Source organism: Cuculus canorus, chromosome 1 (genome assembly GCF_017976375.1).
Source record: "Cuculus canorus isolate bCucCan1 chromosome 1, bCucCan1.pri, whole genome shotgun sequence".
NCBI lineage: Eukaryota > Metazoa > Chordata > Aves > Cuculiformes > Cuculidae > Cuculus > Cuculus canorus.
This window is the reverse complement of record NC_071401.1, coordinates 82,374,932-82,390,899: the sequence shown is the minus strand read 5'-3', so window position 1 is coordinate 82,390,899 and position 15,968 is coordinate 82,374,932. Positions and strand designations below refer to the sequence as shown.

Here is a 15,968-nt window from a genome sequence, read left to right as displayed (position 1 = left end):
AAGAGCGGCAAGAGCCGCGGGCGCGAACCCGGCCGGGGACGGGAGAGGAGAAGGGAGAAAGGAGGGTCAAGAGCGGCCCCACCGGCACGCGCCCGGTGCTGCTCGGACCCAGGCGGGGAGAGTAGAGAAGAACAAGAAGGGGCAAGAGTGGCCCCACGGCGGCGCGCGCCCGGACTCAGGCGGCGAGGGGAAGAGCAGAGCAGCGCCACGGGCGCCCCGCGGCGGCCGCTACGCCCGGAAGCACAGCGAGGGCGCGCGCCGCCGGCTTCGGGCCTGCGTGCGAGGGGAGGGAAGCGTGCGGGGGGTAGGGGGGTCGTGGCCAGCCCTGAAGGGTGGGCGAGGCGGGGGTCTCTCTACGGCCTCAGTGCCAGAGCCACCCACCCCCATGGTGCCCTACTCCTCCCAGCCCCGGCAGGATGCGAGGGGTGAAACGGGGCAGAGGGCTCCCCGCTCGAGCTGTGTGCCCGCAACCCTCACCTTTAGCAGTGTATCCGCCAGGTATATGGCGCACCAGCCCCCCAGCACGCACACTACCACCGATATTGGGATCATGGTGGCAGCCGATGCCCTGGTGGCGGCGGCGGCGGCGGCCGCGGTTCATGCGGAGGAGCCCCCGGAACTAAACGTGCCCCGGAACCTTTCTCCATGGGCTACACTGCCCGGTCGGACGCTTCCGGGCTCGTCGTCGAGCGCTGTCTGGTGCTGGAGTGACGTCACAGCCCAGCGCGCTGCGGAAGCAGTGGCGTCCTTCCGGTGGTGCGCGCGCGCCACGAGCCCGCCGTCGCCTTCCCGTTGCCACGAGGGCCGAGGCTGCCATCGGGCAGCGCCGCGGACTGGGCTCTTTTCTCCCCCCGTGTGCCAAGTTCTTTGCAGATATCGATGCGTCTGCACATCGTGGGGGCGTGAGGCGATGTACGCGCGCGGTCTGCTCGTGTTACTTATTGCCTCGCGGAGGCAGCCACGCACGCGCTCCCGTCCACGCCTCCTCACGGAGAATCCGCACACCCTCGGCCACGCGCCTGTCCTTAGCATACACACACACACACTCCCACTCACTCCCACTCACTCCCACTCACTCCCACTTAGACACACCCCCCCCCCCGCACCCTGCACACCCACATACATTTCCCCCCCTCACTCACACACACAGGATACACTCACACCCACCCCACACACTCACACACACGTACACTTCCATGCTCCCACAGCCAAACACACCCAGACACTCACAGCCCCACAACCTACCTACATACTCACCCCCCGAGACACACGTGTGCATACGTAGTTCCGTGCCCACTTCCAGACACACACATTGAAGAAAGGAATAAATCATTATGTTAAGGGAATGAATTAGTTTAAGCAATAATAAGAATCAAATCTTGGCCAGCTTGCAGTTAGAAAGAATGTGATTATAACAGCAGTTTAGCTTGTTTACCAGTTCAAACAAGGAACAAATCAGGTATTGAAAGAACAGTCGCACAGCAGGAACTGGGGACGGACCTGAGCTTACCAAGAGGACACAGTGAGGAAGGAGATAAGATAAAGACCATCAGAGCCTTCTGAAGACACAAAGAAACTGTGGTGTGCATACAAGAGTGGGTGATAAACTATGATAATAAGTTCTGGCAAAAACAATGGACATGTAACATTTCCAGGAATCTACATGGATATGTGTGTTTAACCAGTATTTCCCAGAATCTATATGAATATGTATGTTTAACCACTATGAAAGTCATGCAACTAGTCTCCATAGTTGGACACATTAGGTGGATTACCCCGTGTATACACCGGTGCCAATATTAAAGGAATACCTGCTTAATAATCAAATTGGCATTGGTTATTGAGTTTGGCTTTCTCACGGCACCAACACCCACATAGCCAGCCCCCCCAGCACACTTCTAAACACCCACAGCCAAACCCACCCACACCCACACCCTATACATACCCCTGTAACTTGAGAGGGTATTTTGCCCGCAGTAGAAAGGCAAAGTTAATCGTTTGTCTCATGGAACAAAACTTTGCAGACTGTGAGGTGTTTCAGGGAGAGATTGCATTTGCATTTTGAAAGTTAAGGTACTTGGAATTAAAAATATCCACCTTAAAATGGTTTAGGAGGTAGTACAGATATTGATACAGTTTTTGCTACTGCTTAGTTTTCTTTACAGCCACATATTAAGCTAAAGTAGTGACTAAAGAGAAATGCGGCACAGTGATGGTGTTAATGCACAGTATCCATATATTGTTACAAAGCAGGGTAACTACCAGGGATTTAGAAGTCGCAGCTGAGGTATGTGTTAGTAGGACAGCATGGGTGGACCTCTAAAGGGCAAGTATAAAAGAATGTCAGAAAAAGATATCAGTCATCATGAAACAGTATCTAAGTCCATACAAAAACTTTAAACAGAAAAAGAAGCATCTCATGAGCAGAGTAATACCAGTTGAAAGTAATTTGGCAAGAAATACCAAACAGAATAGGTAAAGAATACATTAATTAAGGTATTGTAGTATCCAATTCAGGTGGCAGCTTGATATCATAGGCATCTTTTTCTAGAAGTAGTAAATATATTAAAACTAATTATCAACGTGTCTAATAATTAATCTCTGCAACTTTGATCTGTTTTTGAAACAGATATGTGATTATTCAGATATTTCCATACATGACACACTGCAAAATAAAAGTAAAACCAGTCTTAACCACACTTTCAAAAGGCCTGACGTTAGAGGGTTTTGCAGGACTTGAGGGAAATTGTACCTGCTCACAGTTCATTGCAGACTCAGACCTAAAACTGGTTAAGATGTTGATTTTGGCATGGAGAGGCTGTAAATTTTGCCAGTTTTAAGACAAGAGAGACCTGTCTGGATGAATGTTTGAGTCTCAAGGAGAATAAATGGGGTTTTAGGTATGTTCTGAATAGTGTTCATCTCTAGATTGTCAGGCATTGAGATGAGCTAAGGAAAGGAAGTCCGAAATAAAATGTACAATGTTTGTGTACCAGCATAACTTGAAATGAAGGAGTGCTTTCTTGGAGTGTGTAAATGTCTGCAGAATGAGTGTCCAAGTTTAGCCGAGAATTTCAAATACAGACAAGGATGTGTGAAAGAAGAAATAGAAGGATAAAAATTAAATAGGTGGTCCATTAAGCACCTATGCAGGTTAGGAGATTGTTTCGGAAGGGAATAAGGATATTGAATTAAAGAAGAAATCTAAGACACAAAAGACAAATACAGAGACTGACACACTACAGAGATGTGTAAAACATTGTATGCAAATGTTTGAAGGACAAATATGTTTTCATGTACCTTACTAATATTATTATGTAAAAATCTCAATATATGGAAGATATTCAGGTAATGGGAATTATGGAGGCATGTAATATGTGTGGTCTTTTAAACTGAAACCCAAACAAGAAAAGGAAAAAAAACACCTTATATTCTTTCTGTGCCTTGAAAAGTGTAGAATGTTACACAGTTTTCTTGATAGTTTTTTTATGTTCCAATTACAGTACAAAACTCTCTTGCTTTATTTAAATAGAAACAAGGTCAAAGTAAGATTTAGGATTTGTTTGCAGTATTTAACCAGGTTACTAAAAATGCATACTGGAAAGGTGGGATTTTGACACTTAAATCAAATGAAGTTGTTTCTTATGTCGTAGTTCGTATGAACAATGCAAGTACAGGAAAAACACATGCCTTCATAGAAACATGCCTTTACTGGATTAATCTGCTACAAAGAGTAGCTGTACATGCTTTTCCACCATTTGTTAATTACTGGTATTGATCTATAACAAAACAAATTACAGGTTTTAACTGTTATAAATTTTCAGCATTTACCCTTCTACCATAATTCTGTTATGCAACTCGTGAGTGAAATTACACCTAAAAGAAGGTCCTCCAAAGCTGTTGTACTCCAAGGAGAAATTGGTGACTCTAAAGAAAATCAAAGGAAAAGGAGAAACCTAAGAGATGTGGCTCAAATATTATTCTAGAATCCAGTTCTGTGAGAATGTTAATTTGAGGCTTCAGCTACTCATTTTAGCTGACAGCCTTACTTGGACTTTTGTTGGGCTTTGCATTCCCTGCAGTCGTTTAGAAGTTGTACATGAGAAAAAGCATGGAATATCTACTGCAGAATAGCTGTTCAGCATTAGCTCCAGTGTTGGGATCCTCTTACATCTTTAAGATTTGTTCTTGAACATCTGTCCATGAACACCTAAACTGCATGAATGAAAGGGCTGTCAGTTAAGGAGAAGCACACATGAGGGAAGCTCATGCTAAACAGCTGTTGTGGGGTGGGGGTTTGCTGTGAAGTCCCTAGGTACCCAAAACCCTATCCTACTGCACAATGCAAACTAAGTATAGAATAGTTTCAATCTTGACAGGTATTGTTTCATGCTTACTGTAACCTAAAGTAAATGCACCTGATAGCATTTGACTTATCAAATTTGAATTCCAAAACCTGTAGGGAAGCCTGGAACCCTGGAGAAAGAAGTGCACTTAGCTTGAGTTAAGTTAAAATGAGACAACGCTTTGAAGAAAACAAAGAAGTCTGTAGTTCATTGTTTAGCGGACTGTTAAAGCCTGGAGCACTTCTATTCACCTATGGATACATGGCATTTAGCTGTTCTAATAATAATATAATAGGAATATCTTTCACAAGATGAACTAATGAGGATATCACCACAACTGTACACTTGGACTGTAAAGCTGATTGAAATAGCTCCTGAATTGCTTCATCATACAGCATAGCACTCTGTTAAACAAGTATTGATTTTATTCGCTGAAGGACCAGATTGTAAGGAGTAGCTTCATGATACCTAAATGATTCTATCATTATATGACCACATAGCCCTGCATGCAGTGGATAAACTGGAATCTTGACCAGTGTTCCGGTACTACAAATCCCCACTGCCCCTTGTCAGTCAGAGAACCTGTGAACTACCAAACCAACTCTTTTGCCTTACATAAATCAGGTTATGCTGGGAACCTGAGCTAAGAACATTTCCCTTTTCTCCAATAAAAATAAATAATCTGTTTGAGAGCTGGCTGAAATAAAGCTGGGAACATTTTCATGGACATTCTAGTCAGAGTACAAAGATTATGGCCTAGCACATCACCGGTTATTGGTGGGCACAGGAAACACAGAGTAGCCTGCAGTTCTTGAAAGTCGTTTCCAGGGCAGATTATTTTTCAAGCACCACTTTTAGCACTGGACCTTGAGAACTGAACTGTACTACAAAGGGCTACCCTCTGTGTTGCACAGCCTGGTGTGATTGAATGAAGCAGCTTAATATTTATAGTTTCTTTTTTCTCAGGTTCATTATTATCCTTGGATAGGAGATATTGCCAGTCCTCAACTCTGCTTCATTTGGGTGGAAAGCAAGATGTAAAGATCTTAAAAACTACTTCTGTAGCTTCCTAAGGGAAACTGTTTATACTGTTTTTAACCCTTCCTGCTTCGGGTTTCATCGTATAGAAATTAACAGCTGGAGGACTATTCTGGTCTTCCCGTGCCAACAGTGATTTCTTTTGGCAATTTCTCTCTGAACAAGTACAATGTTTCTATGGCAGGAGACCACGGATGACTGAAAAATGTTCCTGTAGCAGATCTGATTCCATAAAAGTAAGGTTTGGTATAGATCAGGTTTGACTACTTGATAGATAGGAATGACTAGTAGATTTATTCATATCTCCACTGTGGAAATAATTCATTCTTAATTATCTTATTTTTCAGAATGTTAGAGGTATGAGAAGCTAAGCATTTTTTTCCTTGTGACTCATGGGAACTAAGATAAGTGTCCTGATATTGATTTAAACTTTAAAAATCTTCACTCCTACGGTTTATCAATCTTCATCTCTTATCTTCTGTTTAGCAGGTACAAACCAACGATAGCAACTAATCAATCAAATATGATTCAGCAGTTTGGTGCAATTGTTGTTGAATTGGTAATTTTTTTAGCTAAGGGCATTTATTTCTTTATAGTGCTCTTCATATTCTGCTTTGTCCAGCCCATTGCCTGATCTCCGTTGTTCTGGGTCCATCTTTCTACAAGGCATATTTTTTATGTCTCAGCCTTGTCTTTATTCCTTTTAATATGTCATTTAGATGAGGAATCATCAGGAATTAGACTTTGTTCTCTTTGTTAGACTGCAGATGATTGCTCTACTCAAGTCTACTACATTTGCTTTCACAGCAGGATCATAGTTGTGTGTGAAGTGATTACCTACACAGCTGCAATTTTGCATCGTACTTTATTATAAGAGAGAAGGACATTGCTTTGTGTGTTACTGAGTCCCCAGCTTCTCTGGTATGTCTGTACCTAGGTCTCATTCATCTTTGGGTCAGATGGGTACAATGGCAAAACTCCTTACTGTACATCAGGTGAGATTTGATCTTACCATTGAAGACAAGAGTTAATAGCATTCAGAAGATGTAATCAACTGATGGGGATGGCCTTCATCGAAAGAAATCTGTTATAAGATTGAAAAAGATAATAGATGCCTATTTGAATTATTCTGATCCATAAAAATGATGAGTCGTCTTTCTGTTCAAAATTTGACCCATGATTCAGTCAGTTCCTATTTTGTCAAACTTGTTTGTCCAGAACAATATCTGATGATGCAATGTCATGGGTTATTTTGTTGCCTTTGCAAATGATGCTGAATCATTATAGCAAATAGGATGTTTACAAAATCAACATGTCATTTAAAATTCACATTCCTGTCAAAATCTGCCAGTACCCTTGCTTTTTCTTACGGTATCAGTTTGCAGGTATAGTGGCTAAAATTTCCCAGGAGAAAAGTGGAAACAAATTTGTTGCTTGTACATCATCATCACATTTCTATTACTCAAAACATTTTGGTAAGTAAGAATTTCAAGGAATACAAAGCAACAGACAGTATGGCTTTTGAGGGTATTTTTGGGTTTTCTTTTTTTTTCAGTGGTCAAAGTTATGAAGTTCTAGCATTTGAGTGGGTTATATTCATAATGCAGTTTTTGGAACTTAATACAAATGCTTAGATGATGCTAACAACGCTATTAGAAGATGCTGGAACTCTGAAATTTAGAACAAGGTCACTGTCAGCCTCTAATGAGACCATCTTCTTAACAGAAAGCTAATTATTTCTTGATGGAACAGTCTGTGATAATAATCACCAAGCTCTGATATGGAAAAGAAAGAGAGCATGCAAGAGCTGAATTAATATTTAGCCGCTCAGAACTGTCACAAAGGCAAAATCATCTAATTTAGATATGGTTTTTGATTTCCTGTCCATCAGATAATAGTAAGCATTCTTGCATGCTATTTTATGTCGCTCATTATTTTAGTAACCTAATGCTAATTGTTGTTGGCATAACTGTATAAGTAGAAACTCAGGAGAAAGTGCTTGATTTTTTCTTGATATTAAGAAATATAGATTGGGGAAAATCATGAGAAACAATCAAGCATTACATAATTCTTCCTCGAACAACATTTATTTTGACAAAGCAGCTGAGATCTGATATTATTCGTGCAGCCTAGGGTTGAAAATTATTTTCAGTTTATAGCAAGAGTAAGAGTGGTCTCTGATGCCCGGTAATTGCTAGCTCCACTTCATTTTAAATTTTTGTAGTTCTATCTAACCTCATATGACTGGATACCATTGCTAAAAGTCTCTGTCTTTTATCAAGCCAATGTGACAAATTATTTCTACATGGAATAAATACATCCTTACTAAGGAAGAAGAGGCTCAAAGTACAAATAAAATCTGCGTGAGTTAGAAAATGGATAGTGGTGTTTTTTTTTTTCCCAGAGTCCTCTATTTTAGTCCTCTGATAAATCTGTCTGATAGCGGGTTTCTTATTTTTATCTGATAACTTAGGTGTGTTGAATGAAGAGAATAGATTGTCTTGCACTGCAACTTTAATTTTCGTATTCTTCTGCAAACAATTCAAATTAAGGTAGTGATAGGAATTAATTAACCAAATGCTTAATATCCTTGGCCCAGCATTCTCACCTGGTTATAAATAGTAATTTGTAGAGCTAGAATTAAGATAGGGAAGCAAAGTTTTGCTCTGTCAAAGATTGTTGCCGCTACTTTGTAATTTGAAGCAAAACTCCAGGAATGTAGTTTTTAACATTTTACTTTAAAGAAGTCCTATTTCAAGTGAGCTGAGAGTGTGGCTGCTCCTTTGTTGACTTGCATTTTCAATTGTATTACATTGTTTGTATTACACTAGAACATTTTGGACTATAATAAAAAAAATATTTTTCTTTTGAGAGCCTCAGGGAAGTCATATCTGTGCTCATGAGATTTCTTGAAAAACAAAACATTTAAGTAAGCATATTAAGTAGTGACAGTTTAAAGAAACAGTTCTGACATAACACAGTGAAGTATCTCAGTCAAGAACTAAGATACATACACTCTTCTGTTAAACATCAACTTCATTTTCAAAACTAATAAGCTATTCCAGGAAGCACGTTAATTAGACATACTTTAGGAATGCAATAAAAGTGTATTTTAAACTATATTGGGATTTTCATACTTCAAACTTCAAATAAATACGTTGTTACTATGTCTTTTGGATCTCTGTACAGGAGACAGAATAATTTTATTCAGTGAGTGTCAACGTACCTCGCCCTAACTTGCCAGGCATTGAATCCATCATATGAAATACACATTTGTCTCATTATTTACTTACTAAAACATCTGCTGCACATATTTAGTGGATGAATCTGCACTGGGTTGTCTGTCCCGGTGGTTATTCAAAGACAATAGTACCCTGCAGAGTAATGGTAGAAGTGTATGTTTACTCAGTTCTACATTTTCTGCTATTAGTGATAAAATTTGTGTTTACTCCTTTTATCCCAACGATTTTAATACAGTCTGTGGTAGTCTATGGGTGTTAGGTATGTGACAAAGGCTGCTTCTTTTCCTATTTACATATCACTATGACTATCTATTAAATTACTTGCACTGCTATGAAAAGTTGATGAAGGAAACAAGGTTCAGATGGTATTTCTTAGGCATCTTTGCAAGATGATGGAATTATAACATGTAAGCAATGGACTACCTTTGCTAAATTAATGACACATAGAAGAAAACTCTGTATCCCAGAGCTGGTTTGTAATATATATAAACAATGTGTATTACAATATATAAGCTATTGTAATATAAAGTGAAACAAATGCAATTACAAGACCATGTTCCAAAAATATATTGCCTATTTTGTAGCTTTCTGATACTTCTGTTGTAAATATGAACCTTCACAAAAGGGTGTGTAAAGTCACTTATTTGACTGCAGCTTTGCTTTGACGTGGTCTCAACTGCCTGGAAGGCAGGACCTTAGACTGTAACAGAACAAACGCCTTCATTCTAGGCAAAAGACATGTCTATGAGCCCTGTTGTGAACTCTGCTATGTTTCAAGTGCACTATTCTTCTCATCCCTGAAAATACTTGACAACAGCCCTTCTCAGCCTTTCTGAGGAAATATGCCAAGGGGTCTCTTTGGAAGGAGCTGGTGCTCTAAGCACCTCTGTCAGTCTCAACCTAACACAAATGTATACACTTGTTGCACACCTAATTGTGTGTCCATCTTGTCAGGGTTCCTTGTGAAGGAGTTGGCTATGAATAGCCTGCAAGCTGCTAGAGCAAGTCATCAGCTTTATCAGCTGCTTCCAGATGGCAGTACTTTTGGGAAAGAGGGCAGAGAGCATGAGTCACAGGCTTAATGAAGAGGTCTGGGAGGTCATCTTCCTCTTTGATATACAGGAAATTAAAAGACTGATTGGTCAAATATATTAAAATCCTCTCTGAAATCACTGTTCCAACTGCTATTTATTTTAAGTATCTTGGGCACCAATTTTGTAAATTGTTGATTTTCTCCTAAAAGTCGCCCTATTCTTCTGCAGCAGGAAACGGCCAGTATAGCATCACCTATGATACTGTTATTGTCAACATTAGTGCTGTGGGTCAGGTGGAGACAGCTATGGCAGAGGAGTGATAAAGAGGAAAGTTCACTCCTCCTTGTGAGCATGGCTGTCCTGCACTCAGGAACACTACGCCAAGACCCCCAGGCAGCTGCTGTGCAATTTTGCTCCTAACCCAGCATCGATAGAGTCGCTCTGGTGTGGCATTCACCTCCCCCCATTAGTCCCTTCGAGGTGAGTTCTTCATAATTATATCTCTATAATTATTTCCTTCTCCAGTGTGGCAGCAGGGAGGCACATGCTGCCCCAAACACCATGGGAGGAGTTGTGTGTTATGTTCTGCTGCTGAATGCCTGATGCTTGTTAAAAGCTCAGATCGGCAAGGGAAGGGAGGGCAGGAAAAGGACCCAAAGGTGTGTTCCTTCAACACCTCCTGCTTGATACTTGAGCCCTGGTTTTATGATGGTCAAGTGTCACAGGGGACCAAGTTACAGAGTGAATCAAGCTCTATATTTAGGAAGAACAACTGGAAGCTATGACAGGAATTCCCTTTTACACTTCGCTTCTCAGCCGAGTCCCACTCCAGCCTGGAGCAGCTCTCAGTGCCGTCCAAGCTGAAAGCATCGGAGCTATTTCAGACACATTAAAAGGACCACAGGCAATACCTCAGCTGGTAGAAGAAGGTACCTCGTCGAAAGGAGGTGCACACACTCACTTGACGGTTTGGAGCTTTTCTTATATAAGTAAATAAGTAAGCTAATCTTAAAGGGGTCAATTAAAACTTGAAAGACCCTTATGAAAACTCTTCAATAACTGCTGTGAGGTGACTGCAATAGTTGTGGGTTTCTGCTTATTTTAATATCTTATGCTTCCGATCATTGTATTCAGAGAGAATTGTTATAGTTATTGCTTCATGGTCTTTTGGGATCTTTAAAGATTTAAAGCAGAAAGTCACTTAAATAGCTAGTGACTCATAAGAAGCACATCTCTGTATTAGCTCAAATGCTGTAATACATAGGTACATGCTTCTTTTTTTCTATATATTTGTTATAGCTGGTGGCTGGGGGTTTTGGTGGTAAGAGAGATGTTCTTTCACCATAAGCTTAACAGGTAACTGTAGTGGAGACAACTGCATTACAGAAGGTGTTATTGCATCTGCCAAAAGCGTGTAGCAAGTTTTGGTATAACAGGCTAGAAGCTGCAAAGTGGGGCTTTTTCTTCTTTCTTTGTACCAGCTGGGTCTCACAGTAGTGTATTTCCTGTCAAAACCTTTTAATAAGATAATGCACTGCAGTTCTGTGTCTAAAACACCCCTTGTGCTTGATGCTGTGAGTGCAGCAGGGGTAAAAGGGCAGCTTCCAGCTGGGGTGGGGGGAGGGCTCTTTCTGTTGTCTGTGTGCTACTGTACATCTCTTGTACAGATTACAAAAGATGGCATTATGATATCTCATCATATTTAAAGCAAATTTAATAAGTCAGCTATTATCTTCCTGCAGCCCTGTCAGAATTGTTTTTAGCAGAAGGACAGAGGAGACGTTCTTTGTTTTACAAAGGTTCCTTTCAAAACAGTAATTTATTTCACTCTAGTAGTTCTGTATTTTGCAAGTATATCTGTTCTTGTGTAGTTTCACTGCGAAGCAAGGAAATTTGCAGGAGAAGTCTGGCATAAACCAGCTCCAAACTGAACTAACATTGCCATTGCTTTCTAAGTTTGGCTCAGCATGCAGCCCATAAAAGGTAAAAGGTAAGGTGTGGGGAGAGAAAAAACACTGGGGAATACGGGCTGTGTGTGTCTGTATTTCACTGAGTGCGTACTCGTGAAATGCTGCAGTGTAAATGAGGGTGAAGAGTGTTTTTTTCAAGTTTACAGAGCTGATTGTAGTGCCAGAAATAATTTAATACAATCAGTGCGGGACTCTTGACTATCTCTCTCTGACACATGTGGCAAAAGAACGAAGGAATTTGAAAAAATGAACCAATCACTTTAGTAATAGATGCATCTACAATATAAGGTTTATTTTCCTCTGTTTGGTGGTCAGTATTGCTCTGGAGGGAAAAGAGGCAGAGAAGATTATCTATTTTTACTCAGTAGCGTGCTGTTGTCCTGATTTCTGTGGCGGTAATGAGGACAGCATGAACTAGTAGGAAAACCACCTCCTCAAAAAGCAGTACTACACAATTGTATCATGCATCCATCTTTAGGAACAAGTGCCTGATTGCAATCATTTTGAACACGGACTTCTTGTGAACCCAGACCACCTCACTGAGGAGCAGGATTGTTGTGCTTGTTTTGAAGTTGAGATTCAGTGTAGATTCTTGCCTGTTTAGCTCTAGGTGATCCAAGAAGTGTACAGCTGTGTTTTTGCAATGCACAGGCACACAATGTGAAGAAATACATCTTAGCTTGAACTTTTTTTGTGACAGCACTTACAAAGTAGGTCCACTGTATTTTAAAATGTTTTCTGTTAATTTCCTGTGCTTTTATTTTTTTTTTTTGCTTTTATTCATTCTGATTACAAAGAGGAGAATGTGATAAGAAAAATTAATTAAGCATTTCTGTACTGAGTCCTATCTTTCCAATAAACTGAGGGACTCTTTTGTATTTATCTTTGGTTTATTCACTGGTTAACAGGAAAGTTAATTCTATGCATAGTAAAGATCTTCAAAAAGGAAAGAGAGAGATTGCGGTAAGACATTTTGGCTTTTTGAATTCTCTGCAAATTTTGTCATGGACTTCAGTGACTGAGATTTCATCCCTCAAATTAAATTCTGAAGTTTTTTTAAGCTACCTTAGATTTTACCATTGTAGATGTAAAAACCACAGTATAAAACTCACTGGAAGCATGTTGGTTTTGGCTTTCATGGTGAGATTTTTTGCCAAATTTCTAACTTAGCTGGAGCAATTTAAACCCGAATCAATGTATGAAGACAATGTCCTCTGACTTAAGGCTGTGTGTTGCTTTGGACAGCAGTCTTTACAGCTGAGAGTGCAATCAGAGAGAGGCCTCCAGTGGGAGGTCACTTTTCCTTTACATTCTGCTCAGCATTAGACACAGATTATAAACTGAGGTGAGAACACTCAAGAGTGAGTCTTCCATGCAACTCCAGTGATACAATTTCAAGCTGATATTTCAGACCAAAACTAACCTACAACTGATCTATACTTTTATTTGGTACTGCCTCCACATGACAGTTATACTCTTTAGAGTAGCAAAGCCTTCGACCCACTTTTGATTTCTCAGTACATTCCTAGTATTCTCTCCTACATCATTTATTGCTTTTCTCAATATATTCCTTCTCATAATATAAATAATATAAATAAAAATAAATAAAGTAAACTAAATATAGTAGCCAAAATATGTTGTAGTTTGCTTGTGATCAATGAGTTCTTTGGTGGACTCATTTCTCACCTTTCAGTATTACGATCTTATTTTGTATTATCATCGTCAAGTAACCAGACTTTGACGAACGTCTAGTCCAGTTAAAGTCTTAGTTCTTAGTGAAAGATGTTTCATTTAATCTAATGATAACATTTCTTGGTTTTGTTTGTTTCTTTGTTTTAATGTTTTGGGTTGGTTTTGGTTTGTTTTGTTTTATCTTTACAGAATCTTTTCACTTTGGTATATTCCCCTTCATTGCTGTGTATTAATACTGTACCACTCCATATTTCTCTACCTACATAAATTTGTATGGAAAAATCTGATTTTTTTTATCTTATTACTGAAGAAAGTGGGTGAACCTATATGATCAAAAACTTTCAAGAGACGTTATTTTCTGCCCTAGCAGTTGTCAAAGAGTACTTTATAGTTTGACATCTTCGTCATTTTCAGTCTATAGACACTAAAGATTTGCAAGGATTTGTGAGTTTGGAAATGGTTATGTCTGCATTTATCAGGTTTTTTTAGTGAGTTATGCTTTATTTGAAAGGTTTAAATGGAGAGTTCTAATAATTCCCACCTACGTACTGTGAGAGAGATAATAATAAGTTGTTTATCCTCAAATACTTCCCTTAATTCTGACTCATTTTACAATGCTGTTAAAGTTTGAGAGATTCTTTATCTCTACTCATTATTGTTTTTAATGTGAAAAAGAGAGCTCCATTTGTGGCTATGAAAGATTAATTGGAGTAGCTCAGGTGTTCGACCTGCTTCTGATATTCAGAAGGAATAACTAAGCAAGTTTGAAACTGAGATGGGAACAGGAGCTGGGCAGATGAAATGGATGCCTGTCAAGAGGCAGCACAGGTTAAGGTCTAGCTTATCTTCCCTAGCTATCAGAATGTTCGAGCCTGTAACACTTTCCCATTTTGCTTGCAGGGGTAAGCCTCCATCTTAAAAATGTCAAAACAGCCAGCATCACATGTCAAAGCCATTCAGGTAAGTAACAGTGTTTATGTTTCTAATATAGCAAAATAACAAACCTCAACCTGCATTGCTTGGCAAACTGCTTTTTTTTTTTTGCTTAAAAGAAACACCACTGAAGTGGTGGGGATTATTCTTTTAAAGTGAAAAGCTTGGTAGATGTGAAAGTACTCAAGAAGTTTGACCTGAAGAGCATCTTATGATCTGAACTGACAAAAACCGAGATCAGATAGACTGGTTGATAGCTTGCTTGCATGGTCTTTCCAGTGTTAGGTTATGCTTGTTGGTGGATCAGCTAAGCAAAACACGATGATACTCCTGCATAACTGATCAGCATCATGACTAAAACTCATTCTTGCAGCTATTATATTTTCCACAGAGTTAATAGAATGCTGGAAGAACTATAAGCTAAAAAGATGGCATAGGTATTGCAAATTCTGAATTCCTTTAGGAAAAAAACCCTACAGCTTCCAATTTGCTTAAGAGGCATTTTATTTAAAAGCCAAAGTAAAATGAGAGAAATGTTAAAGTTTCATTTAAAAAATTCTTTTATGTCCCATACCTCCTCAAATGGCATATGCTCATAGGGATGAAGTTGGATGTTACATACTTGTAAAAGAAACAGCTGGAGAACTATACCAACATCATAATGAATTAGCATAATAAAGGAAGTATTTAGCAGGTGCTGTCATGGATTCTTGTCAAAAGGCCAAAATACCTCCTGAACTGCAGAATTCTACAGAATTTTTGTGTATTTTGTAAAGTGCACTTGAAATGAAATTTTACCCCGACTTCAAGTTCCTTTGAAATTACACAAAAAAGACAAAATGGAACTTCTAAAATCTGATTTGTCCTCTGTTCCCTCAAGATAATACTAACTTAATGGACTGGAGGATCAAGAAGATCAATTACTGAGACGTTAGACAGCGCACTGAAGTTGTAAGGCACTGTAAAAATGCTAATACTTTTTATCATCATCAACTCTACTGGAACAAGCATGCAAACCACTATACTCTAATTCAGTTGAAGAGAGCAGAAATTTTCCGTAGATTTCACCCAGTTCAAATTTTCATCCCTCTTTTTCAGTGACTATGGAAATGTTTATATGTTTAACGGAAAAAAGTGGATAACTTAAAGCTCAAAAGTATTTGCATTTTACATTTAAACTCCATGGGCACATACCAATATTTTTAAGGTGTGAATTTGGTTTACTTTATTCCTTCAAGTAAAGAAGTAGTTGTAGAGTCCTTTTTTTTTTATAATGACTTTCCAATTTCTAAATGCAAAACAATGTGTCCATTTAAAACATGCATTAAGTTTAAGCACTAAGCTTTATGTTTTAGAAAACTTTAATCTTTAGAAGCATAATTTGAATCGTAAAAAAAATTACATCATAAACCTTAAAATAAATCTGTTAAACATTGTGTCAAAGATTGCTCCAGCAGGGAGACTTGCACTTGAATTGATGCCTATTACACTTTGAGCACTCTTAGAGCCATGACTCAAAATGTCACATTAGTTTTATACATTGTGATTCATACATCATGATGCTTTGCTGTTAGATGCTGTTACAGTAGGACTGACATCCACTGGAGAATATACATCGTGCTGCAGCAATGGAAATGTGATGGGACTTTACTAACTGAAGTATATCATAATACTCCGTGTCAGAAGTGGCTTCTGTCTGACCATATGAGATGT

At 39.4% G+C, this 15,968-nt stretch overlaps 2 protein-coding genes across 14 annotated transcripts in view; one reads left to right on the top strand and one right to left on the bottom strand.

The window, feature by feature from the left end:
* The window catches only part of MBTPS2 (membrane bound transcription factor peptidase, site 2), a 44,490-nt gene extending 43,797 nt beyond the window's left edge, over positions 1-693 (bottom strand). For all 5 annotated transcript variants that reach the window (XR_008451324.1, XM_054074968.1, XM_009565545.2 and 2 more), the window contains exon 1: positions 478-693. Coding sequence is in view for 4 of the 5 variants with exons in the window: in XM_054074968.1 (XP_053930943.1) it covers positions 478-552 (75 nt within the window). In the remaining variant the exon portion in view is untranslated. The remainder of the gene's footprint in view (positions 1-477) is intronic.
* A 9,375-nt stretch (positions 694-10,068) lies between these two features.
* The window catches only part of SMPX (small muscle protein X-linked), a 40,312-nt gene continuing 34,412 nt past the window's right edge, over positions 10,069-15,968 (top strand). For 4 of the 9 annotated variants that reach the window (XM_054056202.1, XM_054056204.1, XM_054056203.1 and 1 more), the window contains exons 1-2: positions 10,477-10,627; positions 14,223-14,282. In XM_054056202.1, the coding sequence (XP_053912177.1) occupies positions 14,244-14,282 (39 nt within the window). In that variant the 5' untranslated portion in view covers positions 10,477-10,627; positions 14,223-14,243. Of the gene's footprint in view, positions 10,141-10,470; positions 10,658-10,710; positions 10,730-14,222; positions 14,283-15,968 lie in introns of those variants that run through there. The other 5 variants (XM_054056210.1, XM_054056207.1, XM_054056208.1 and 2 more) reach the window with 5 other exon arrangements.